This window comes from Acomys russatus, chromosome 1 (genome assembly GCF_903995435.1).
Source record: "Acomys russatus chromosome 1, mAcoRus1.1, whole genome shotgun sequence".
Classification (NCBI taxonomy): Eukaryota; Metazoa; Chordata; class Mammalia; order Rodentia; family Muridae; genus Acomys; species Acomys russatus.
The window spans coordinates 24,541,754-24,569,289 of NC_067137.1; the positions used below are offsets into that span (position 1 = coordinate 24,541,754).

Sequence of the window (27,536 nt, forward strand, 5' to 3'; positions counted from 1 at the left end):
AGTGGTGCTTCCCGCACTCTGGTTGGGTCTTCCGACTTTAGCAAACCCAAACTAGCATCTTCCTCACAGAGGTCTGTCTCTGAGGTGATTCTCCATGCCCTCAGGTTGGTAGCCAGTATTAACTGTCACATGCTCACACTGCTGCTCCAGGTGACGGTGAGGAGCACATACATGTACTGACCAGTGCTGCATGGCAGGAAAAGACGCTGGTATGATTGGACCGACCAATGCACATGAGGTGCCTGTTGGAAGGGCCCTAAAATGCGTGACCCTGGCAAGGAGTCAACATGGGGCACAAATGGAGGTGGATTTTTGTTATATATATTTTTTAATTCATTGGGATAGTTTCACAATAATGCCAGCTCCCCTCCACCTCTGGTTGCACCCCACCCCAGTGTCGGTGTGGAAGCCAGCATGTTTGACAGGGGCTTTGCCACTGAGACAGGACCAGCTGGCTACAGTTATAACCCCTGTGACTCTATCCCAGAAGCCCTGGTCTCTGACAGCAGCCGACACTGCCCCTGTTGAGCCGTCGCTGGGAGAGGTGGTGGCATCTCCTTCCACGCCTTCATCTGATCAATGAACCACGCTCTGTTTTTCTACACCCTCAGCAGGTTGGAGACTTGCTTCTTGCTCCACAGTCTCTCTCTTCCTATGTCTCAAGGACTACAGAGTGGAGCTTGAGGCAGGGGGAGGACTGCCAGCTGGGGACCAGTCCGCCTCAAAACAACGAAGCTGGACAAAGAAGCTCACGCATTTATTTATTTATTTATTTATTTATTTATTTATTTATTTAAATTTGAGACAGGGTTTCTCTGTGTAGCCCTGGCTGTCCTGGGTTCACTTTGTAGACCAGGCTGGCCTCAAACTGACAGAGATCCACCTGCCTCTGCTTTCCTGTGTGCTGGGATTATAGGAGTGTGCCACTGCACTCGGCTCTTCCCCTCTTTTAAGGGCCAGGCAAGCCCACATTTCCCAGCAGGTTTTCCCTGGCTTCCATGACCCTCAAGGTCCACACGATTGACCAAGCCCCTCTGGACTGGACTCCCTCAGAATTTGCTTGCACGCTCCAGAGGACAAATCTTCAGGAAGAGTTAAAGGCCTGGAACTCTGCATACCACTTACAGCTCTATCTCCCTCAGGCCTTCTGGAAGACAGCTGCTGGGGTGTGACCAGGACCAGCAGCCCAGGGCTAAGAGAACTTAAAGTCAAGGGGGAATCAGCCACCAAGTCTCCATTTAAAGAGCTGGCAAAGCACAGGTCTGGTCTGGAAACAAGCAGGGGATTTAGTTCTGGTTGAAGACGACTCAAATGGCCCCGAGACTGAAAAGTAACCCACACTGCAAAGCCCTGGGAGCTGTGAAACTGCCCAGCCAGCTGAGGCTCAGCCCAGCGGCCCCTTGGTTTTCCCTGGAGTCTGCTCTGCTGCCCTGCAGTGCTGCCCTCTGGAACCCACTCTCTCCCCGCTGTGCAGGAGGCTGCAGTGGGGTAAGGAGCCTAGCTCAGCTGAGTTTAGCGCCAGCTCCCACCCACTCCTCCTCCCACCCTTGCTGGGTTATTTTTAGCAAGAGTGACCTCAGAATGCTCCCTCCAAGCAAAAATAACCCTGGAGGAAGTCAGAGGGTATGAATCCCCATCAACATGCACGCAGCTAGCAAACAGAGTGTAGAACCTTGAGGGGACCAGTCACCGCCCCCCGCCCTCCCCTACCCCCCCCAAACCCCAGGGTCAGGTGGGCCAAGACAGAAATTGTCCCTCTGATGACCCAGCTGGAACCACCCACAAAGAACTGTCTCCAGAGCTGTCTGGGCTTGTGACCAGGCCGGAGCCAGCCTTGCATAGCCGCACTGGTCACACGGCAATGTCCTCAGGAGCAGGTGGACAGGGAGATGGCCCTTTCTTTCCACCGGGACACACACACAGGCCTGATTTTACATGCTGGTCTCCTCCTCCCCAGCATGGGCCCTGGCCAGCACACAAGCCCTGGCCCAGGTGCCAGCTGCCTTCCTAAGCCCCTCCTAGCCCAGCAGCTGGCTTCCTGTTTCCTGTTGCTGGCACTATCTTGGCTTTCACCAATGCAATGCAATGCTGCTCATCTCCCAGTCCTTGAACCACCCCAGCCTTCCCAATTATACCTGGATTCCTGGGATTTGTGTCAAATTCCTCCCTCAGTTATATTTTCTTTTTCTTTTTTATTTTTGAGACAGGGTCTCATGCGGCCAAGGCTAACCTTGAATTTGATACTAACTAAGGATGGCCTTGAACTTCTGATCCTCCATATCCTAAATATTCCAGGCATGTTTCTGCAGTGCTGAGAATCAAAACCAGGGCTTTGTGCACGCAAGCTACCAACTGAACTACACCCACAGATCTCAGCTTGCTTTGTGTGTTTTTTGGAACAGTTTGCATGTTTTCAAAGAGCCCTGCATTTATATATTAACTTAAAAAAAAAAAAATAGAGCCTTTGTGGACCCAGGCTCCCAGGGAGAATCAAAGCACCGGGCTTAAGCTCAGGGCTTCACAGTAGAGGGTGGGAGAGAGTGTGTGTGTTGTGTGTGTGTGTGTGTGTGTGTGTGAGCATGCACACGTGTGCATGCGTGCTCACACCATGGCACTCTTGTGAAGGGTGGAGGACAACTCAGCAGCTGATTCTTTCCATTCCCCATGGATTCTTCAAGTTTTTGCGTACTAAGTCATCTCGTCAGCCTGAGGTAGGCCTTTAAACTGGTCTGCAACAAAGTGCTGCCCTATTGGCCTTTTATTCTTGGTTTCAGTCCCCAATAGTGGGGTAATGAAACTGCTCCACTTGGCACAGTTATGCAAAAGAGATGATACCAAGGGTCAAAATAATGGAGTCAAGGGGCAGGAGGATTGTGGGAAGCCCAAGGACAGCCAGGGCTACACAGTGAGACTCCCTCAAAATACAACCAGCCAACCAACTCACACCTGAAAGCAGCAAGGAAAGCTAGATGTGGTAGGCGTCCCTGCCTGCCATCACAGCACCTGAGGGAGGGAGGGAGGTTCTGCTTGCCACCACAGGGAGGGAGGAGGGAGGTCCTGCTTGCCATCACAGCACCTAAGGGAGGGAGGAGGGAAGTCCTGCCTGCCACCACAGCACCTGAGGGAGGGAGGGAGGTCCTGCCTGCCACCACAGCACCTGAGGGAGGGAGGGAGATCCTGCCTGCCACCACAGCACCTGAGGGAGGGAGGGAGATCCTGCCTGCCACCACAGCACCTGAGGGAGGGAGGGAGATCCTGCCTGCCACCACAGCACCTGAGAGAGGGAGGGAGGAGGCAGCAGAACCAGTAGATTAAGGTCCACCTCAGACGCCTTGCAAGTTCCCTACCTCCACAACCAAAGAAACCATGAACTACCCCCACCCGACCCACTGACCTGACCCCACCCCACCCACCAAACTCAACCAGTGAAGGGACAAACTCTACTTATCCAGAGTTAAAGGCAAATCTAAGATTTGTTTTGTGGATCCCAGAGGTGGGGGAAGAAGGGTTGGGGAACAGGGAAGCTGTGATGGGCCTGGATTTTAAGCTCACTATTTGCTAAGAAATCATATCATTGTAAAAACAAAAACAGGCACATGGATGTGGTAATAAGATTACTTGATTAAAGAAGGGGCAGGAGAGGAGAGTCTTCAGGGCTGGGGGTGTGGCTCAGGGGCTGGGGGTGTGGCTGAGGAGCTGGGGGTGTGGCTCAGGGGCTGGGGGTGTGGCTGAGGAGCTGGGGGTGTGGCTCAGGGGCTGGGGGTGTGGCTGAGGGGCTGGGGGTGTGGCTGAGGGGCTGGGGGTGTGGCTCAGGGGCTTAGCACTTGGCTCAAGATGTGTAAACTAGGTCTAAGTACCACTAAGTGAGTATGTAAATAAGTAAATAAATCAGACCACTGCCATCCAAACGTGTGGCTTACAGCTCATCTGGTTTCTTTCTTTCTTTTTTGGTTTTTTGAGACAGAGTTTCTCTGTACTCATTTTGTAGACCAGGCTGTCCTCGAACTCACAGTGATCCACCTGCCTCTGCCTCCCCTGTGCTGGGATTAAAGGCGTGTGCCACTACGCCCGGCTCATCTTCTGGTTTCTCAGTACTTCACCAGAACTGATTTTACAAGCAGGTCAAGACGGGACTTATCTAGAGGGGCCAAAGTGGACTCTGTTTTTTATTATTTTCTTTTACTTGTGTGTGTGTGTGTCTTTGTGTGTATGCCTATGTGTGTATGTCTGTGTGTCACTGTATGTATGTATCTGTGTGTGGGTGTCTGTGTGTGTGTGTGTGTGTGTCTATGTGTTATTATCAGGGGAATGCACACACCACAGCTTGGGCGTGGAAATTATTGAACAACTTTGTGGAGTCAGTCCTCTTCTTTCACTTTTTCACAGACTCCAGGGTCTGAATTCGGGCTGCCAAGTATGTGCCTGCTGAACTACCTCCCTGGCCCTGGGCTTCATTTTCAAGCGAGACTTGATGGGGTGTGGCCCCAAGAGAGAAGGCAAGTAGAGCTATGAAACAGCACAAGTGGGGAAAATGGGCCTGGAATATTCTGGTGGGGGCGGGGGGCCAGCAAGAATATGAGGTTCTTCCATCCAAGACGGCTAAGTGTTGGGAACTAGTATGGAGGGGTTGGGAAATAAGATGGCAACGAGCTGGAAAGTCAGGTACAGCTTGTCTTATAAGAAATGGAGTGTGAGGGCACACTCTGATCCCAGCAGAGGCAGGAAGGTCTCTATGAGTTCGAGGCCAGCCTGGTCTACAAAGGAAGTTCCAGGACAGCCAGGCCTGTTGAACAAAGAAATCCTGTCTTTTTTTTTTTTTTTTTTAAAGATTTATTTATTCATTATGTATACAGTGCTCTGCCTGCATATACACCTGCAGGCCAGAAGAGGGCATCAGATCACATTATAGCTGGGTGTGAGCCACCATGTGGTTGCTGGGAATTGAACTCAGGACCTCTAGAAGAGCAGTCAGTGTACTTAATCTCTGAGCCATCTCTCCAACACCCAAGAAACCCTGTCTTAAAACATATTCCCTCCCCCCAAAAAAAGAAAGGAAGGAAGGAAGGAGTCCCAGGGATGGAGAGATGGCTCAACCATTAACAACATTTGCTACTCTTCCAGAAGACCCAGGTCCCAGATTCTGAGAACCCATGTGGCAGCTCACAGCTGGCTATAACTACAGTTCCAAAGGATCCAACGCCTTCCTCTGGCCTCTGTGGGCACCAGGCATGCACACAGCACACAGACATACATGCAGGCAAAACACCCATGCACATAAAAATAAATAAAATAGAGATAAATGGAAAGCAATGGAATTCTGCTGGGCTCAGTGGCGCACACCACACACCTTTAACCCCAGCACTCCAGAAGGCCAGCCAGGGCTACACACCGAGGCCCCGAGGCCCACGCTCAGATTCTAGATTCCCGCCCCCTCCTCCCCTGCCCTCTACAGACCTGCCTGGGGGACACAGGACACACTGGGCTACTCCAGTGTTCCCAGGAAACCTAATCCCAGGGCCACAGCTGCAGCAGATCCTGCTGAGCTCCTGCTGAGAAGGAGTAAAGGACACTAGGAAGAAAGGAGAAGGTCAGGGCACCTGGCCCACCGGGGCCAGGAACCCAGGCTGGGGCCATTGGGAGGGAGGGACAGAGGGTCGCCTGCAGTGTCAGGAGATCCCCCAGCAGCCCCCTAGTAAAGCTGCACTTTCTGAGCTGACTTTCTGTTCCCTCCAACATATGTAAGGTGTACTTTAAAACTTTTTTTTTTTTTTTTTTAATGTATGAGTGTTTTGCCTGCTTGTATGTCTGTGTTCCACATTCCTGGTCTGGTGCCCTTGGAGGTCAGAAAAACAGCTGATTCCCTGGACCTAGAGTTCTATATGGTCGTGATCCACCACGTGGGTGATGGAAGTCAAAGCCCAGGTCCTCTGCAAGAGCAACAAGTGCTCCACACTGTAAGCCTACTCTCCAGCCCCTTACAAAAAAAAATTTTTTTTTTTGCCAGGAGTGGTGGCGCACACCTGTAATCCCAGCCCTCGGGAGGCAGAGGCAGGCAGATTGCTGAGTTTGAGGCCAGCCTGGTCTACAAAGCAAGTTCAGGACAGCAAGATAACACAGAGAAACCCTGTCTTGAAAAAACCAAAAAATACCCAAAAAAACAAAAACACAAACTCTGTCTCGAAAAAAAATTATTTAATTTTTTTAGACAGGATCTCAAATAGCCAAGGCTGGCCTCAAACTCACTATTTGGTGAGGATACTCCTTCAACTTACTACTACTACTATTATTATTATTATTATTATCATTATCATTATTGTTATTGTTATTATTATTGGCTTTTCAAGACAGGGTTTCAATATGTAGCTTTCGCTACCCTCTGTAACCAGGCTGGTCTTGAATACACATAGATCTCCCTGTTTCTGCCTCCCACACGGTGGGACTGAAGGTGCGAGCTACCACCTCCTGGCTGACCTGGGACTTTTAATCCTCCTGCTTCTACACCCAAGTGAGATTACAGATGTGTGCCTCCTTGCTCAATATTATATAGTACTGGAATCAAGCCCAGGGATTTTAGGCTCGGGGGCACACACCTGTAACCCCAGTACTTGGGGAGAGGAAGACAGATAGATCTGTAAGTTCTAGGCCAGCCTGGTCTACAGAGTGAATTCCAGGACAGCCAAAGCTACACAGAGACATCCTGTCTGAAAAAACCAAATCAAACATAAACAAAAATCAGGGACCATGCATGTTAGGCAGGTACCCTACCCACCAAGCCATACTCCAGACCACAAAGCCTCCTTCTAACGTTTATCTCAGGCCCCAGACTCCTCAGTCGGCTCCAGCTTTCCAAGAGGCTCTTCTCAGTCCAGGAGGTATCACCCTGGACACAGGCTGGACCACATCCACGTGATACTTTGCACAATGTACACTGCCTCCCACAGGGGCTGGACCCCACCCCAAAGACCCACACCCTGGTCTGTGGACCCTGGCCATTGACATTATGCAAGTTTATTATCCAGCCAGCACTGCCCATTTGGGCTCCCCTTTGCTGTTTGAAAGCACGCCAGGAGGTATACAGGGCATGTATTGGTGGCAGCCCATTTTACCATGGATGAAGCGGTCAGAGGGGTAAGTGACTGCACAAGGTCACATAGCTGGGGCGCACCAGACACAGGCATTCTTTCTCGGGCCACACTGTGAGCACCGTGGTGCTCGGCGGGAACAAGCCTAGCCTGTGCTCAGCACCGGACTGAATTCATCTCACTGTCAGGGCACACTGAGGAGGAATGCATCCTGGTGGTGACTAGATCAGGCTCATTAAGGTGGTGACTTGTGAAGCTGGTATTTGAACCAGGTCTGCGGGACTCAAAAGGCAGTACTTTTCCTCCTGCACTGATGCGTGGGATCCACACGTGGGCTGATCGCCTCCTGCCCAGTCCTCACTCTGCAAGCTATTTCCTTATACCCTCTGACGCCAGACTTTCACCCACTCTCGGCGCTGCGCCTTCCTTTTGATTCCAGACCGACAAATTGGAGTCAAGGGGTCACTGGCTCTTTATTTGTTACAGGTGGTGGCTCTGGATCCTCAGTAACTAGAGTGGAGAAATCCGCTCTGCAGAGTACAGGCTGAGGTGCCTCAGTCGGGCAAGGACATGCCTGCAGTCCAATGAAGCCAGCTGCCCCCTCACACCTTCACCCCCAAGGTGTTCTTAGCCAGGCAGACGCATCCGGGGGAGCCTGCTTCCTGCCTCGAACCGGAAATTCTCCTGAACTCTCGGTTCATCCTTCCATTGTCAAGTTAATTTTTCATTACACGCCATAAAATATCCATGTGCTCTTTATTATTAAAGTGTCCTAAATGACTTAGTGGCTGGTTACCTAACTCCCACCGCCCCCGCACATGAAGCAGGCTTGGCCGTGGCACCAGTTAGCTCCCAGCAGGTTCCCAGAGCCTCTGGCCTCTCTGGACCCATCTCCAGAACTGGATGTGTGAAAAATCACTGCTCCCTGACCCACTGACATGCAGGACTGAGTTACCAATCTGGAGCCCCTGCTCCGCACACCCCCCCACCAGCCCTTCTCCCCCCACCAGCCCCCCTCCTGCTGCTCCAAGTTTACTGTTCTCTGCTGGAAGGGCTAAGAGAAAGGAACCAGCTGGCCTTGTGCTGGGAAATAATTATCCACCGAGGTTAGGCATGAGGGAGGCAGGCTTTTCCAGCCCACAGCTCCACCACACCCCCAGAGCTCAGCAGCGTGGCTCCCTGGAGCAGGAGCTTGTGGCCAGCTGTACCACCACCACCCTGCAGCCTTTCAGCAGTGCCCAGGTCCTCTCTTGCAGAAGTTCTGCCTGCAAGAATCAGGCTCTGGCCTCAGGTCCTTTCCTGAAGTTCCTCTCGGGGGAGCAGAGGACCATGGCTAGAGGTGGCTCTGTGGCAGGGGCCTGCATGGCCAGACTCAGGGGCTCTTAATCAGTCCAGCTGGGGAGCCTGGCAGGCTTTCTTGGCTGCCCTTCCAGAGCAAAGCCAGGGTTCAGAGCCTGGTAGTAATGTCAGCTCCCACACCCACCAAACAAGTTCCCTGCCCTCTAGATCAAAGCTGGAGAAAACAGGGAAAGAAAGGTGTCAGGAGGTTCAAAGAACAGAGGAGCTAGCAAAGCCCTGCAGACACACATCACAGCTGTCCACGGCACAGGCGTGGGGCACGGGAGAGAGGACACTCACCGGTGGGTGCTTGCGCTTCCGGCCAGGCCTCCCCACCTTCCGGGCCGTGGCGCTGGGCTCCTGGCGCTCCTCCTTGCCACGGTTCTCCTCCTGTTCTTCTCCTTCCTGTGGGCACAGACACACCCTGTAAGGCAGAGCTGACCCAAGAGGCCCTGTGTTCCAGGCTGTCTGGGCTGGCATTGGCCTCCTCCAAAACAGTTACATTTCCAGGGCTGTGCCATGCTGTCCCCACCCCTCCTGTAAGGTAAAGCTGAGCCCCATCCCAACAGATCCCCAGGGTGGGGTGCAGCTTCAGTGGTAGAGGATTTGCCTGGCATGCACAAGACCCTAGGTTCAATCCCAAGCATGGACCAAATGAAAGAGTTGGCTAGCTAAGTCCTAGAGGGACCTCAGGGACCTCCAGCAGGTGTTACCACTGATGACCCTCTGATGACTGTGCTGTGTGTGCTTTCTGTTTTGTTTTTTTTTTTCTTTTAAGATAGGGTCTCACTATATAACCCTTGAACTTGCTACATAGAGCAGGCTTCAAAAACAAACAAACAACAACAAAAACAAATCTTGCCTCTCAGGTGCCAGGATTGAAGTGTTTGCACCATGCTCAGCTTATATTATTATTATTATTATTATTAATTATTTTGTTTTGAGATAGGGTTTCTCTGTGTAGCCTTGGCTGTCCTGGACTCATTTTGTAGCTCAGCCTGCCTCTGACTCCCAGAGTGCTGGGATTACAGGCATGTGCCATTGTGCCTTGCCCTAAACCTTATTTTTTGAGACAGGGTATTCTCACTGAACTCCATGATTGAGTTAAATTGGATGGTAAGCACCAGGGCTCCTCCTGACCCTGCCTCCCCAACACTGGGGTTACAGATATGTGCCACATCACCGACTTTTCCTGTGGGTCCCAGAGGTCTGACCTTGAACTGTCAAACTTGTGCAGCAAGCGCTTTACCCACCGAGCTATCTCCACGACCCTATATTTTCCTAATTATAAGATAATAATACAGCTAGGTGCCTTGGTGAGCGCCTGTTAGCCCAGCACTAGGGAGGCAGAAGCAGGCAGATCTCTGAGTTTGAGGCCAGCTTTGTCTACAAAGTGAGTCCAGGACAGCCGAGGCTACACAGAAAAACCCTGACTCAAAAAACAAAAATCAAAACAAAACAAAAAACCCAAATCAAATAAAAACAAAACAAACGAAAAGAAAAGAAGGAGTAAACAAAAGATCATAGCACACAGCACTGGTAGGGGAGTTATTTCTGAGTCTGTTTGGTTTGGGTGCTAGGTATTTGCTCTACCACTGAGCCATATTCCCAGACCACAGCTGGTTTTACTTATATGGAAAAAAAAACAAAAAACAAAAAAACTTATATAGGTATAAACATTCAAGGAGCAAGCTATCTAGTGAATCTTTATCAGAACCAAAATAACATGAAGTGATCAGGTTAGTGATGTTTAAAATGCATGCAATGCGGGGGGTGGAGAGATGGCTCAGTGGTTAAGAGCACTGTCTGCTCTTCCAAAGGACCCGGGTTCAATTCCCAGCACCCACATAGCAGCTCACAGCTGTCTGTAACTCCAGTTCCAAGGGATCCTGACACTTTCACACTAAAGCACATAAAATAGAATTAAACAAATTATTATTTTTAAATACAAGCAATGCTTAAAATGAAGGCCTCTGTGCAGAATATAGGAATTTCATTCAGGCTGCCATGAGCCTGGTTCATGTGGCCCTGGCAGTGATGTGTCATCATCCCTCAGAAGTGTCTTGGAGACCATGGTACCTCTTCGATCCTTCTCACTAGGTTCTGCTTGCTTTGTTCCTTGTCATCAAAACCTGCTCAGGGCTGAGACCTCTGGGCTCGCCTCCTGGCGCAGAGCTGTGTACCTAGAAAGTCCTGCCTCACTGCTCCAGGCTGGCCACAAACCACCTACAAGTCCTTTCTGACTCAGCAGGCTCCAACATGAGTAACCACTGGAAGAAACAATGGTGGGGAAGGGGAGAGAGCCCTTGGCCCAGCTGAAGGGCATCAGGCTGCTCATCAAGCCCCACATGATAATAGCAGCTGAAAATGGCTTTGCAGATCTCACAGGAAGAGCCAAGCCACAGAGACACTGGTACCATGGACGAGGGTGCCCAGGTTTCCTGGAGAACTGAGATGGTCCTCCACATCCCACTCAACTTTCATTTTCTGTGATTTCAAAATAGTTTGTGGCTCACCACATTAATTTTCAGGTATTGGTAGGGCATGCAATGAAGACCTACTGTGACCAATCACAGGCATTGACACACAATAAGAGAGCATCATTGACCTATTTGTCTGCCTGCCCAACCATGCATTTACTCTGGGCATGTCTGGGAGGCAGACACCCACAGCTCAAGTTCTAACAGGCCTCTGAAGAGATGTGAGTGGGGGTGACAGACAGGCGTACCTCGGCACCCACTGGTGGGAACAGTGCAGCTTGCAAAGGAGAGAGAATAGACGGAAAAACAGAAGAGTTCTCTGGTTCACTGTAGGAGCAATGAAGGAGTTCTAGGCAAGAGACCAGATGCAATGCTGTCAAGGAGATTTGGCTAGGGGTCATCAGAGCTGGCTCTGGAGGACATTGCCACCGGACAATGCACAATGGCATGAGGACAAGGGGCTGGAGACAGGCTGGAGAGGCCATAAAGGTTTCCAGGGGGAGCCAGCAGCTGAGGAGGCTCCCATGCGGAGGGAGAGGCTGGCCCTCTGGAGCTTTCTAGCCTCACCTCTTCTTTTCAGTCTCTCCTAAAAGGAACCTTGGAAATCAGTGTAAGAACATGGCCACCCTGCCTGCCTTTCAGGTTTCTAAAGTGAATCAATGGCAGGTGTGTTGTCTGTTTCTTTCACTGTTTCTACCTCAGGGCCTAGAACAGATCCTAGGACTGCCACTACCCGAAGTTCTGGGATTTGAACTATTTCTTTAGCAAAGTACATTTATTAGAGTTTACTTGTTTGGGATTTGTTTGACTTTCTAGATTTCACTTTAAAAACCAAAGAGTGAAAGGCAAGCTGGGTCTTTAGTCAGGAAAAACAAAAACCAACCAAACAAAAAAATCCTTAAACAAGGCCAGTCTGGCTGGGCATGGTGGCGCACGCCTTTAATCCAGCACTTGGGAGTTCGAGGCCAGCCTGGTCTACAAAGTGAGTTCAGGACAGCCAAGATAACATAGAGAAACCTTGTCTCGAAAAAAAAAAAAAAAAAAAAAAAAAAAAAAAAAAAAATCCCAAGGCCAGTCTGATCTACAGAGAGTCCAGGGCAACCAGGGCTCTGTGTAACGGAGGAAAAACAAAACAAGTAAAAAACCAAAAACAAACCCACATGGCCACCACATAGCAGTGACCAAATCCCCAAGCCGCTTGGGCTAGGTCAGTAGAACGCTCGCCTAGTGTGCTTGAGACAGAGAGCCATCCCCCAGCACTGCGTGGGCCAGATGTGGAAATACATGCCTGCGAGGCCAGGTAGATGTCGAAAATCCTACTTTAAGGTTATCCTTGTCTGTGTGGAGAGTTCAGGACCTTCTTAGGCCTTGACCAAAATGAAAGCGGAAATCAAACCAAACCAAAGACACTTGACTTCCTAGTTATAGACAAGGCCCTGTTCTCATGGATCCCATGGGAAGGACTCTAGGGTCTTAAAGGTAACCCTATGCCGTATGGCTGTGGTCCTTTGCTTTACAAGCTATCTGGGCATACTACACACACTCTGCACACTTTTGTCCCTGATGGACCCAATTCAGGGTAACCCAACCTAGGAAGAACCTCTCCAGAACCTGCAGAGTCCCAGGCAGGGAGCTGTGGGCCAGGCCTGCACCCTATGCCTAGCATGAAGCAAGCTGTGCATGGAGCCCCCCCCCCCCCCCCCACCCCCACCCCTCACCCCCCAGTCTTCAGGATCCACATCCAGGCTTGCCTCCCACATTCCCACGAAGCTCAGAAGTACAGCCTGGTGGAAAGCAAGTTATCAGCATGCCATTCTAAAATGGAGGGCATGCTTTCTGCTCTGGGCCCGCCTGTGTTTCATGCTGCCAGGCAGAGGGCTGATACACTGAGTGGGGTGAACAGATGGCCGGGGGCCATGCTCTTGGTGGCTCCGGGGGTGGTGTATCAAGCGGTTTCCTCTTGCATCTGTTAGGGGTCTGTCTTACGCAGCCTCTGTGCTGGTGGGTTAAGCAAAGGAACGTGGGCTGTGCGCCTCAGATCTGCAAGGGGCGTCTCTAATATTGAAATGCAAGAATCTGGGCTGCAGCAACGTGAGCAGTGGGAACAGCAACACATTTACTGGGAACAGATTTAAGTCCAGGTAGCTCCTTCAAGAGCTGTAGGGGGGACACAAAATACAGAGGGGAGGTTTGGAGAGAGCAGGGCTGGGCTGACAGGGACTTCCACTGTGCTCTGTACTTACTAGTCACCTCAAACTTACCATCTCCTCTGCAGTTTGCTTTCCTCATCCATCAAATGGGAATCATACGTACTTCACGGTTACAGCATAAGATATAGATAAGGGGACAGATGAACCCTGGCACATGACAGTCACTAGGGAACTGCTCACTTCCTCCTGCCTCCCTACAGCCCAACTAGAATGTTTCACACAGCATAGCATTCCCAGTCCCGCACTCCCCACCCCCCCCCCCACCGCCATCCCCCTCCTGGCCCCCAGCAAATCCCAGCTATCTCCCCTCCATGTGCAGCCATCACTCACAAACAGACAGATCCCAACATCTGGCTGCTGCTGTTGCTATGGTGAGCTATGCAGATGCTGGGGCGCCTTGACTTTTCCAAATTGCAAGGTGGATTATGTCATGCTATAGAGCTTTAACCCTGTCTGAGGGGGGATCCCAGGGGCCTGTGAGATCAAGCCCAGCTCCGAGTCCTTCCAACAGTCCCTGGGCTCTTGTGGACTGCCTGTGTCTCTTTTCCCTCCAAGAGCCCCATAGGCAGCAGGTGCAAAAACAGCTGCTCCCCCGGGCAGCTAGCATAGCTATTCCTTCTGCCTAGACCACCTTCCCTGAAGGGTTTCCAGCCTCATTTCCTGGGCTTGCTTCCCCTACCTAGACTGAATGGATAGATCCTGATAGACCGCCCCACCCCCCCAATGCCTCCCACTCAGGAGTCCAACTGTGGGCATCGTGCTCACTATGAGCTCCTTGAAAGAAGCAAGGGGAACTATTGTTTATTTTCTGCTTTGGAGGCAGAATCTCACCATGAATTTCAGGCTGGTCTCAAACTTGCAATCCTCCTGCCCCGGCCTCCCAGTGCTAGGATTCTGGGATGCACTATTATCCTTGTCCAACAGAGACTTCTTGGGAGGTGGAGGTGGGAGGATCGGAAGTTTTAGGCCAGCCTAGAGTACTTGAGAGCCTGTTCCAAAACACAACGACAACAAAAAAGAATTAAAGCCGAGACTGACAGACAGCATTAGACAGACACTACAAAACCCTTAGCTAGCAGATACTCAGTCAAGAATGGAGTCCATATGCACAAAGGAGACCCACATGCGAACCTACAAACCCGTGCAAACACAGGGTGCATAGGGTACAGTGTCACACAGTTCTGTCTCCACAGTCACACACAGGATTACCATGTTTTAAACCAACCTGGTCTAAAACTCGTTATGTGGCCTGGGATGGCCTTAAACTTACAACAGGTCTCTTCTCAAGTGCTGGTAACCATACCTGTTTTGTTATTCGTATGTTGTTGTTTGTTTGCTGAGGGAGGGAGGGAGGCCCTCGCTGTGTAATTCAGACTGCCTATGAGCTCGAGCTCCTCCTGCTTTCCTCTCCCAAGTGTCAGGTGTGTGCCTCGACACCCAACCTAAAGCATACCCTCTATACCTAAAACATAATTGCCACTTTCCTTTTCTGGATGTCTCACAGCTTTGTGGGCACCTTCAGCTAGGGCGGCCTGTGAGACTAGGTGGTTCCCATCAGCCACTCTCGGAACTTCTGAGGCTATGATTTGACCTACATTTTGGCGCAGCTCACTGGATGGATTTTTTTTAAGCCCCACGCACACATCTTCGCTTTCTGACAAGCTGGGCTATGCCAACAACATTTGTACAGTACAGCAGAATCAACAAAGCATTTCCACATACTCGTTTTTGTTGCTGGGTTTTGAAATAGGCTCTCCAGTACCTGAGGCCACCCTGGAACTTGCTAAGTAGCTGAGTCTGGCCTTGAACTTCTGATCCTCCCTCCTCTACCTCCCGAGTGTTGGGATTACAGGCTTGCACTACTACCCCTGGCTCTGTTTCATTTTATTCTTACGATTTATAGAAACCAGAGTGGGTGCCACGTTCTGCCATCACACAGGTGGTAAACTGAAGCTCCAAGAGAGTCTGAGATTTGTAGAAGGCAGAGGCAGGAGAGCGCCATCTTCTCATTCCCAGCCTGTGGGTCTTTTGTGTGTAGCCTGCCTCTATATCCCCCTATGCCATGTTCTACGCACACATGTGCAGGGGACACTCAGGGGAAACACAGCAATGCACACTGATACTCACTGGTACACATGCACGCTTACTCACGATTGCTAGACATGGGTCCTTGACTCCCAAAGAGATATTTTGCCTGAAGCCCTTTCCCAGAAACAGAAAGACATCCATTCTCCCAACCAGCGCTTAGACCAGAAGCCACTGACCCAGAATCTGCTGAACAGAGGCCTCAAGTTGATGTCTGAGTCAAAGGGACGAACTTGCCAGATCTAGCCAGCTACTTGCCCAGGCCTCCCAGGACAATGAGCGTGCAGAGCCTTTGCCAGCTGGCTGGCCTCCCAGGGGCTGTCTATGGCTGTGGAATCTGTCGAAAGAATTGTCTTCTGCAGGAGGCAAAGCCCTGCCCTGGGCCACCTGAGCACCCTGCTGCGGGATCCCTAGCAGGGCCTCACAGAGCTGTACGAAACACGGACCGCTGTCACATGCAGACATGCCCTGTCCCCCTACACGGGTGGTTCTTGCTACACAGGAACGACCGTGTGTAACAAGAGGCCGAGGACTGCAAATAACAAGAACTGCTGGAGACACTTCTGGAGTCAGCTCTGTGAGCTCAGCAGCCCTTCATTTCAGGAACTGTCAGCAAACATTCACTGGTTTCCTAGAGTAATTACTGATGGGAAGAAACCATTCCTCTGAGCTGAAGGCCATCACATCTCTGGAGACAGGTACCATGCCTTAGTGTCCTTTTGGGGGTTCCCTACAGGGTATGGGTGTTTGTACACAGCAGGTGCTTCATAAATAATAAGGGATATAGTTTTGCTGCTGGGTGGCGGTGGCAGCACACGCCTGTAATCCCAGCACTCGGGAGGCAGAGGCAGGTGGATCTCTGTGAGTTCGAGGCCAGCCTGGTCTACAGAGTGAGTTCCAGGACGGCCAAGGGCTACACAAAGAAGCCCTGTCTCCAAAACAAAACAAAAACAAAAAATAAATACGTAGTTTTGCCTGTCAGGGCATGCATCTTGTTTCCACAAGCTGCTTGTCTCACCCACTTCTGGAACAAACACTCAGTAGGCTGCAGCTCACCCCCTACCATCAGACCAGGCGACAGGGATATGATGAAAATATCCACTATGTACCTACTGTGTACTGGATACAAATGGAGCTCAGGCCTGAACGAGAGATGACAATACAAACAAACCTTTGGCTGATATTATGGTGAGGGCTACCGCGGACCGTTCCCGCTGGCCTGCCGGCAGCCAGCCTCGTTGGCACACTCATGCCTGTTCCTTCTGCAGCCCACCAGGGCTCTGGACATCCCTGGCTGACAGAGGGGTGAGTCTAGATGAAACTACGTTGCAGCCACCTGCCCTTTGCCAACGTCCCTAGGATAAAGGCAGCAGGCGCCTCCCAGGTCACTATGAACGGCTGCACTAACGGCTGTGTGAGGAGATGCCTGAGGAACTTGCCACACCACACTGTGACGTGAGATGAGAAGTTAAGGCTGACACCTTAACTGTCCGATGGCTCTGCAAAGGTAGCCACAGGCACAACCTAGGCCCAGGTCAAGTGCCAGCGCATAAGGGACTGTTTCCTGTCCTAGGCCACTTGTCCCCTTGAGATAGCTGAGTCCGCTCTTTGCTATACTTACCCTAGAGGACCTGCTTTCCTAACCTGGCTGGGCTCCAGTCCCTCCTCTTGTCATTTACAGCAGGAAGGACCCGAGTGACCGTAGGTCTGGCTGTGTGGCCCCTGCTCAGTGCTGTAGCTATCCACAGCAGCCAGGAGGTCTCACTGCCACTTGCCTTGGTTTCCCTTTTGTTCCACGTGGATAGGCACCTCCAGCTTTTTGTGCCTGGAGAAGGGAGTTTCTCTTCAAATGCCACACTCCACACATACACCCCTTCCCTCACAGTCCAGAGAGGGGCAGGCTGACAGGTAGCTATGAAGGCAAGCAGGCAGGCAAATAAGCGATAGTTATCTAGACTAGTTATGCTGTCTTTCTATGTGGCAGGTCCCTAAGTTAATCAATCACTCGTATGTACCATTTCATTGAAACATCTCCAGCAGGCACAGTGGGGGCCCTGCCGCAAGTCATGTAGGAAAGCCCTACTGCAAATCCAGATCTCTAGGGCCGGGCTGACCCCACCTGAGGCCTTACTGAGAGCATAGCTACACTTGCCGGTTCATAGCATCCTAACTTTACAGAATTTTAGACAATATAAGACAAAGCTCTAGTGGGCCGTGTACATCACAAGCCTGCCACAAGTGCCAAGCATTCAATTACTCCACTAAGTAGAACTGTACATGTCATTATTATGTGGAAAGAAAAAAAAATCAGCTTTTCTCTATTTAAAAGTCCTCTAGGGTGAGGGCCTGAGAGGTGGTTTGCTCAGTGCAAAAATGTGTATTGCTTTTTCAGAGGAACTGAGTTTTACTCCCAGCCCCCACAGTATGCAACTCACAAGCATCTATAACTCCAGCTCCAGAGGATCCGGCATCTCTCTTCTCCACAGATGCCTACACACATGTGGGGTGTGTGTGCACGCGAGAGCACATATGTACACACACACACACACACACACACACACGATTTAAAATAATTTTTCAATTTTTAAAAAGTAAAAAATATAAACATGTTTTTCAAAGGAGCCTCTAATGAGCAGGTAGCCCTAAGCGAATGCATAGGGAAATCTGAGGACAATAAACACAGGGCCCCCAGGATGCTCCTGGTTCCTGCAGACCTGTGGAGCTGGCAGGGACCTCACCCAAGGATGCCCTTGAGCTGTGTGCCACAGAGAGGAAGCGCTCAACGCCAAGGGAAACCTGCACTTGCCAGGAGGGAGGGAAGGAAAGAACTCCAACCTTAGCCTGAGCACCCTGTACATGTATACACCTACACACATACACACACACACACACACATACACACACACACACACACACACGAGCTCCCCAACACAAATATGCACCCCTGTAGTCTCCTCGACCCCACAACAGGAAAGGCAGAAGGAGTAAGCTGCAGGAGGACCTGCCTGACTGACATGGCCTGGCCTGGCCTGACCCTAACCCTTCACTAGCCCTCCAGGACCATCATCCACTTCACCCAGCAGACTATGGAACTGAGCTGAGTGCGAGGCCCCTTGAAAGGTAAGGAAGTCTGAAGAAAGACAGGAATGGAAGGAGGAAGAAAAGGAGCAATACATCCAAAGACTGAGGGATGGGGAGAAGTCAGATGGCCACAGTAGTGTCTTCAATGAGGAAGACTTCTCTGGCGCTCCCTCTCTCTCTCTCTCTCTCTCTCTCTCTCTCTCTCTCTCTCTCTCTCTCTCTCTCTGTGTGTGTGTGTGTGTGTGTGTGTATGTGCACAAGCATGCATGCACACAGGCATTCCTGCTAGAGAAGTGCCTTCGACAGGCACAGGGAATCCACAGACTCCCAACTTTCAATTTAAATAAACACCCTTGAACCTGCAGCAGGAGACGCCCATGCAGCACTGCCAAGCAGCACATCTGGAAGCCACTGTTCACTGCACCACCCCCCCTTCGCCCTGGAGGACACTGAACTGCAGTCTAGAAGACTCCAGACCAGTGACTTAGCATCTCCAAGCTTCAATTTAGTCCTTAATAAGAGAGAATGATGAAAATATCAGTGCCTTTTAGGGCAATTATAAGAATTAGAATAATGCATGTAAAGTGTCTAGCAAACAGTCAGTGCTCAATGCATCTTGGCCACAAAGTTTCTGAAGGCAGAGAAAAAACAGCACAGAGGCTATGGAGATGGCCTCCCACCACTGCCTCCATGCCTGCCCGACCTCTGCTCTCAGCCTCCCCAAGCAGCAACCTCTGCCCAGCTCATGGATGGCAGGATGCAGGAAGGGAACTCACTTCTACAGATCCTCTGTGTATTCTCAGAGATAAGAACAGCCCCTTTTGTCTGTCTCCCTGACTCTGCACCCCAACTGCCTGGCCCTGGACTCCCTGGTGAAGTTTGATGCCATCTGGCTCCCATCCATGGCATGCCTCCTACGTCACCCTACTGCAGACCCTGGGGAAGTCATGTAAGAGAGGGGTTGAGAGCTCACCCTCCTGGGCTATGGGTGACAGACTCCTGGGTCCTGTCCCCAGAGCTCTCAACTCTGCAGGTCAGACAGGGGCAAGCACCTTGAAGTTCCCACACGTTTGCAGGTGATGCTGATGTGGCTGATTTGGGAGTCACCGTTGAGAAGCAGTGGTCTACAGAGATAGCCCGAGAGAGTGCAGCCAGGGTTTTTCCAGAGAGGGGAGTGCTCAAGGAAGTAGCCAGCGGGAGAAGTAAGGCAAACACAAAGGCTAGATCCTGGAAGGGCATAAAAGGTATCTGGAGGCGGAGGATAAGGCTGGATAGGCAGGTAGGGCTGGTGAATGAAAGGGGCCACCAGGAGCCCCACCCCTTACCCCCCCCACACACAACTTCCCTCCCCCACCCCCTACTCCCAGCTCAGCAGATGGCTCCATTGTGCCAGGTGTATGTGTCACCTCTGTAGGATCCTGGGCTGTGGAACAAGTCCCTGTCCCCCAAATGCAGCTACATAATGTCCCTGCCCCAGGCTGGCTTTTAAGGACCATTATGGCAACTGTCAGTGTCTCTACCTGCCTTTACCAGGTGGCTCTGCTGGAGCGAGCCCATAGGTGCCAGGTGAGCCGGCATATGTGCTGTGGGTGTAGGTGGTTAGAAAGGAGGCTCAGGCAGGCTCTAGCCTTTGTCTATCCAGATCGCTGTCATCTTTTGGGATAATGGCCTTTGCCAGTATGTGAGTGTGCTTGCTCTATCAGTCCCAGGATCTAGGGCTGGGCGTGTATTTGTTGCCACCGGAGCCAGAACAGTTACTATGGGGTAGATAATAATAGCAATCGTAATCCCTCATAATTGGACCAGACTTTGCTGTCTGCAGGGCACTTCCCTGCCCATGACCTCACCTGACTTCCACAGGCTCCCTGTAAGACAAGCAAGGCTAGAGTTACTATCCCACTTTCCAGCTGAGCAAACACAAGCCCAGATGGCCTGAAGTCACATCTCCTATAAGTGACAGGCCCAGGGCTGGGGGCCTGGGACTTCTGACTCCTTCTCTGGGGTTTCTTCCTCTGTTCCATACTGAACTATTACAGTACGGAAAGCACCGGACCTGCTTACTGTGCAGGGTGGGGTGCACAGTCCCAGCTGTGGGGGTGTCTGAAGAGTATGTGAAGCTGTATCAGCATTCATCAGAACATGGAGTCAGGAGAGGCTCAGGGTCACCCAACCTAGCAGAGAAACAAAGCCAGGCCCAAGGAAAGGAGGGATCCAGGAGACCATAAGCACCCCAGCATGACGGCCAGGGACTATGCACTCCTGGAGTTCAGAACGCCTGCAGGAACTCAGACCATCTAGTCATTTCCCACGAGACCAGAAAGGAGAGGCTGGAGCACTGGGGATATAACTCCGAGAGCAAAGTGCATGCCTTTGTACACACCAGGCTGGGGTTGAGCTGCACAGACCAGCTGGGGTAGCACAACCCTGGCCCAGCACTCAGGAGGTGAAGGAGAGCCAGGAGCTCAAGGTCATCCTTTGCTACACAGAGCATTTAAGGCCAGCTTGGACTGCATGAGACCACGTCTAAAGTGGGGCGGTGGTTGAACTACAGGATCCCAAGAGCCCCGTCAGGGGCACACAGTGACTCCCAGCTTCTCAGTACATATGACTACATATGCACCCACACTGCAGTGGGCAGGGCTGCAGGCTGGGCCCCTGGACTTATGTGTGTATACTGGGGATGGGATCCTTTTCTGCATCGGGACTGTGGGTAGTTACAGTAAGGTAAGCATAACCTTACCATAACCTGACTGGTCTCCAGGAGGCAAGAGATCAGACCCCCCACCTGGGCTTACCACTAAGCTCAACGTCCCCTTCTACAAACCAGGGCCACCTGTCTCACCGCATCTGTTTCTAGGGTTGTCACCAGGACAAAAGGACCAAGGGATGGAAAACTCTGAGAACACAGAAACACGCTTTAAGGATATACTAGGCAGAAAGGGGCTGGGTGTGAGTGAGGAGGGCTCTCAGCTTCGTCCCTTGCCCGTGCAGACATTCCTTGTCAGAATGTGGCTCAGGGAGGCAGGACAGTGAAGTTCACGGATTGACAGAGGGGACAGAGTCCAGTGTTGGAGTTCCTGGCTGCAGCTCCAAGGTGACTTATATGGCCCCTAGAGGGATTCCCATCATCTGATGAGTCCCTTTGACCTAATCCTGAGCTGGAGCTCAGCAGTGGGGTGAAGAGGCCTCCTTTCATGGGACTCTGAAAACACAGAAGTCACTGGTTCCATGGCCCAGAGCCACATCAAGGGTTACCCAGTGACACTCACTTGGAGCCTGGGTGGGTAGGACATCATTATCAGCAAGGGTCGATGACGTCACTTGCTCCTGAGCTTCTGAACAAAGCCACGTGCTTGAATATCTGTGTGGGCTGATCGCCTCATGTCTACAGTGCCCCAGAAAGCTACTAAATACAGGGGGAAATAGAGGCAGCTCCAACACAGAGGCACAATGGCCTACCCCAGGTCTCACAGCTAGCATAGGGCAGATCCAAAAAGAAATCCAGGGTTTGGACACTCCCCCCTCAAAGCTGCACAGACCTAGGATTTGGGACTAGACAGAGGAGGCTCAAAGACCACGGTGACTAGAGCTAACGCCCAGGAATCAGATTGCCTGAGTTCAGAGCCCTACCTCACCTCAGAATTTATCCCAGCGCAGATTAGAAGGAATGATCATCGTGTGTGACCCTCCCCACCCATCACAGCAGGAGTTGAGCACCCACCCACCCTGAGCTGTCATTATGTAGGGACAGGCCCCACTCCTTCCCTGGGCACCCTAAAGTGCGCACAGGGTCCCCTAAAGAGCTGAGGGGGCTACTCACCTTTCGATCATCCTCCCGCTCCAGAGAGGAGCTGCTGGAGTCCGCGGGGCCGCTGGAGGGCATTGCTGGCAGCTGCGCAGTAGGAGGCAGGCTGTGTGGGCGCTGTGGGCAGTGAGGGCTTCAGAGAAGGAATTATCGCGATCTTTGTAACCAAGCGCTAAAACTTAAACATAGATCCTGATGCTGCCTCAGCGCTGGGCTTCAGGTGGTTCTGCCTGTGTGGAAGAGAAGCTGGTCAGCAGGGCACAGCTCAGCCCCTCCCAGGATTGTTAGTCTCCAGCCCCGGGCCAGCCTGGCCTCTGACCTCTCTTGTCCCAGTCTGTCTCGACAGCTCCCCGGAGTGTGAGAAACTGAGGCAGCCTCCGCTTCCTCCGAGAGCCTGGAAGCTATGACAGTCCCTTTTAGAAACTCAAAGGTGTTGTGTGTGAGTGTGCCAGTTTTGGGACTTCCAGAGGCCGCCCGCTCCTCCCTTCTCAGCTTTTCCTCCCTTTGAACACTTCCGCAACCCTCCCTCCCACCCCACGAGTCCCTGGGAAACCCCAGCCACCACCAGAGGCCCCCAGCCCAGCTACATTTTCCTTCTAATCCGTCCTCACCCGACCCCCCCACCCCCACCCCCACACTGCTCCTCGAGTGGAGGAGGAAGTGAGCAGCAGCCACAGGATGTAGTGAAATGAATGTCATTTTGCTCAGCTTGCCCCGGACTGGTGCCCCACTGACAAAGCTGAGGCCCGGAGCCCAGGCAGTGTTGGGATACTGGTTTGCTGGACTCCCTGGGTGCGGGTGCCAAGCAGTGAGGCTCATGGCCGCAGGGACCACGTATACAAGCCACTGTCTCCAAACCTCTCTTGTGGCCCCATTTGCTGTCAGAACGGGTAGGCTTGAGCCCTACCAAATGCGCACACAGCTGTATTTTAGGGGCTTTTCCGCCTCCCTCCTCCAGGTGTGGGCCGCAAGCCAGTGAAATAACAAAGCCTGAGCCTCAGGCCACAACTCAGGCTGGGTGTGTTACGGGCGACAAATCAACCCCCTTCACTCCGGGAGTCACACAACGGTTCCTGCTCCCCCACAACCCAAGAGCCAGCGCCAAGCCCCTGCCTTGAGTGTATGCGTGCCCGGGAGGGGATTGGCAGCAGTGGGAGAGGAGGAGGTAGGCTGGATCGGAGCCCACCCACACCCTTCCCCTTCCAGTTCCCTGCTCAGCTAGTCAGCTCCTCTCCGGGTTGGGCCTTTCCTCCCAGCCCCCTCTGCCAGGGCTCCCTGGAAAACCAGGAACGGGAGACAGCCCAGGCTTGGGTTTCCCATGGGCCTTGTCCTTTCCCCAGAGATGTGACAGCCTGGGAGGTGGGTGCCCCAGTTTGGGCTCTGCAATGACTGCCGTGAGAGGAAGCTGGAGCTGGGAGGGGCCAGGGCCGAGCCAGGAGAAAGGGCCTTAGAAAAAAAACCGAGACCTGCTTGAGAGGCGGTGCCCAGCAGTGGCACCCTGTCTAGGGAGCACCTAACTGCCTACAGCACTAAGCTTGTCAGGGTACTGAGTTCCATCAGGGCTGGCTGCCCAAATACCTGAGCTGGTGGCTGGCAACGGGGAGAGAGGCTCCACTCAGTGACACTCCACCTCATTTGGAAAGCTCCAAGCACTTTCATACTTTACCTCTAGGGCTAAGGCTCAAACAGTTGGGACGTGTCTGAGGTGTGAGCCAGATCTCATGACTGAACTCTGAGTCCCCCATCCCCAAGCCCATAGAAACTGCTGTCCACAGCCGAGAGGAAAACTGACCTGACCCGGTACTCCGAGAGGCTCCCCTCCTGCTATTGGCAGTGATCCCTTCCAAATCCCAAGTTCCCCTTGATGACTGTAGTTGTTTGCAAATTCCCCACATCAAAACTTTGACAAGTGGGTGACGGCCCAGAGAGGCAGTCAGCAGAGAAGAATGCTATGCCAGACCCAGATCCAGCAGACAAGGTCCTGACTGGGTTAGCGGACCCCCATGACGTCATCAGGCTCCCACCTGCCAGCCTACTGGGGGGCCTCACAGGTGACAGCAGCGCTGCAGGCAGACTAGACACCTTCAAGCACGCCACAATGGAGGCAGACCAGGCACAGAGCAAGTTACGGGAATTAGTTCGGTCCGTGGTCCAGAGAGACACTGGGGAACCTGCATTGGAGTTCTGCAAGAGGAGCCTGTGCCCCGGGGTGGAGGTGGGGCAGGAGAAGCAGAACAGCAGAGGGCACCGACCACAAGGGCAGTCGCCCAGGAAAGGAAAGGGAAAGGAAGGAAATCCCTCGGGCCACCCATGCCCTTGACATGTGAGGCTTGTGAAAGGTCATCACAGAGAACAGTGGTCCTGGGTCAAACCTAGGTCCCTTTGTGTTTCTCCAGAGACCTCAAAACCCCTCAGCATTGTCGGAAATCATGTAACCAGGCGGGATCCCACTGAGTGACCAAGGCCTCAAGCCTGGACATAGCACTTTCCACCTGAACACGAGAGCAGTGGGCTCTAGGACCCGGGGGGAGGGGGGTCCCCAGCTAGCAGCAGATTACAGAGAGCCTACTGCAGTCTCCTGAGGCCCCAGCACCGACAGTTCTCCTTACCGAGGCCAAGGCTGTACCACAGAAACCCTCACTATGAGCCAGGTGTCCACCACCAGCTGTTTTTATCTTTTCCTCAATAATTCTTCATGTTCACAGTGAACCTAAGCAATGTTTATAATAGCATAAAAGTGTTGTGTTCATCCTTGGGGCTGGAGAGATGGCTCAGTGGTTAAGAGTGCTCGCTGCTTTTCCAAAGGGCCCTGGTTACCAGCACCCACATCAGGTGCCTCAAAACATCCTGTAACTGTAGATCTGACATCCTCGTCTGACCTACACACACACACACACACACACACACACACACACCACAAATAAAAGTCCATCTTTAGGAGGGGAAATGTGCATCTTTGAACTCCTGACCCTCTTGCCTCCCACCACCCAAGCGTGGGGATTACACGCGTGTGCCACCGCGCCAGAAGAGTCGCAGTGACAAGAATGGACAGAATAAGGGAAAAGACATCACCTACAACATTTCAAGATCGGGAAAGTAGCTTAACAGCCAAACCAGAGGCCGGCATGTAGAAGCTGTTTGTTTCTGTTGTTGTTTTTGGTTTTTTGAGACAGGGTTTCTCTGTGTAGCCCTGGCTGCCCTGGACTTGCTTTGTAGCCCAGGCTGGCCTCGAACTCACAGAGATCTGCCTGCCTCTGCCTCCCGAGTGCTGGGATTAAAGGCGTGTGCCATCACGCTTGGCTGGAAGCTGGTTTTAGTGGGCAGTTCTCAACAGATACTTGTTGCCATGGCACCAGGCAGCTGTGGGACTAGGCTACGTGAGGGTGCATGTGTAAAAATAAAGAGGTTGGAGCAAGAACCATCCCTACACCTGCACCTCTTCCCCTGCCCCTCATGTAGATGCCAGTGCTTAGGCTGTTCCCCTGCTGGGCTGGAAAAGTGGCAGGCAGGCCCTGAGCTCCTCTGGAGCAAAGGCATTGGATCACATCAATTCCATATGGAGCCAGGGCTGCCTGTTCCGTCTGCCCCTGTGGATCTGAAAGCTGACAAGTCTTTGGGCCCAGAGCTTTCACTCAACTTCTCTGGGTTAGTTGATCTCAGTTGTTTGTTTTGTTTTATTTTCTGAGACAGGATCTCATTATAGAGCTTAGGCTGTCCTGGAACTATCTTGTGTAGCCTCGGATGGCCTCAAACTAGAGATTTTCCTGCCTCTACAATCTGAGTGGTGATTTTGGGCATGAGCCATCACATCCAGTTAGTCCCCTGCCATTCATTCATTCACTCATTCATTCATTCACTCAGAGAAAGGGTTTCGCTATGTTGCCCTGTCTAGCCTGGAATTTGCTATATTGATGAGGCTGACCTAGAACTCACAGGGTTCTGCCTGCCTCTGCCTCCTGCAATTCTTAATCTAGAAAGGCCAACCAAGGGTCAATAGATATTTTAGGAAAGCCTTGGAAGATAAGGACCATAATAAGTAAAACCGCCAGGCGTGGTGGCACATGCCTTTAATCCCAGCACTCGGGAGGCAGAGGCAGGCAGATCGCTGTGAGTTTGAGGCCAGCCTGGTCTACAAAGTGAGTCCAGGATGGCCAAGGCTACACAGAGAAACCCTGTCTCGAAAAACCAAAACAAACAAACAAACAAACAAAAACCCACAAAACCCAGCGGCTGACCAGAAATAAAATGATTTACCATATGATCCAGGACCCCACTAGCCCACTGTTACACCTGTATGAATCCAAAAGAGAAGAATGACGTCAGAGAGACACCTGTACTCCTGTACACCTTTACTGAGGTGCTGCTTGCAACAGGGCTCAACCTAGGCACCTGCCAATAGACGACCAAATAAAGAGAAGACGGCTGTATGCCCAACCCAGTTATTGTTCAATTACAGAACAACGAAACTGTCATTTGCAGCAGTGTGGAAGAGCTGGGCGCACCTTCAATTAGGAAGTAAGTGAGGCATAGAAAGACAAATACCGGGCTGGAGAGATGGCTCAGTGGTTAAGAGCGCCATCTGCTCTTCCAGAGGTCCTGAGTTCAATCCCAGCAACCACATGATGGCTCACAACCATTTATAGTGTGATCTAACACCCTCTTCTGCAGATAAAGCACTCATATGCAATAAATAAAATAAATAAATCTTTAAAAAAACCTGGGTGGGGGAAAAAAAAAAGACAAATACCACATGGCATCATTTACATGTAGAAGTTTGCCTTTAACCCCAGCACTTGGGAGGCAGAGGCAGGCAGATCTCTGTGAGTCCAAAGACGGTCTCATCTACATAGCAAGTCCCAAGCTTGCCAGAGCTACATAGTGAGACCCTCTGCCTCAGGGAGGAAGAGCAAGGGGGAGAAAGCTGTTTCACATGTCAGTCTCACAGAAATAAGTACAGACTGGCAGTTACCAGAGGAAGGGAAGAGAGGCGTGAGAGGATGGGGTAAAGATGGTTAACGGGTACAGGGGTGCACCTAGATACAAGTAATAAGTTGTTATTGTTTCAAGAAAAGGTTTCTCTGTATAGCCCTGGCTCTCCTTGAAGTGACTCTGAAGACCAGGCTGCCTGCTGCCACCTCCAGCCGGAGCACTGAGATTAAAGGTGTACCCCGCCACTGGCTACAGAAACAACTTTTTTTTTTTTTTTTTTTTTTTTTAAATGCGGGTGGTGTCCTCAGAGGCCAGAGGAGAATGTTGGATCTCCAGGAACTGGATCCCATGGCACCCATGGATGCCAGGAACAGAAGCCAGGCCCTCTGCAAAGAGCGGCAAGCACCCCTAACTCCTGAGCCATCTCTCCAGCCCCCACCAAACAGTAACTTTCAATGCCCTGAAGCACAGGAGAGCAACCATGGCGGACACCAATTAGTCTCGAATGTCAACACAGCTAATAAGA

The 27,536-nt window shown here is 51.8% G+C and overlaps 1 protein-coding gene across 1 annotated transcript in view; it reads right to left on the reverse strand.

Moving 5' to 3' along the window:
- Positions 1–22,216, reverse strand: part of Dnmt3a (DNA methyltransferase 3 alpha) — a gene marked incomplete at its 5' end in the record, with an annotated part of 75,424 nt that extends 53,208 nt beyond the window's left edge. Inside the window, 2 exons of the mRNA XM_051154585.1 lie at positions 8,721–8,825; positions 22,097–22,216. Of these exons, the coding sequence (XP_051010542.1) occupies positions 8,721–8,825; positions 22,097–22,216 (225 nt within the window). The remainder of the gene's footprint in view (positions 1–8,720; positions 8,826–22,096) is intronic.
- Between the last annotated feature and the right edge of the window lie 5,320 nt (positions 22,217–27,536).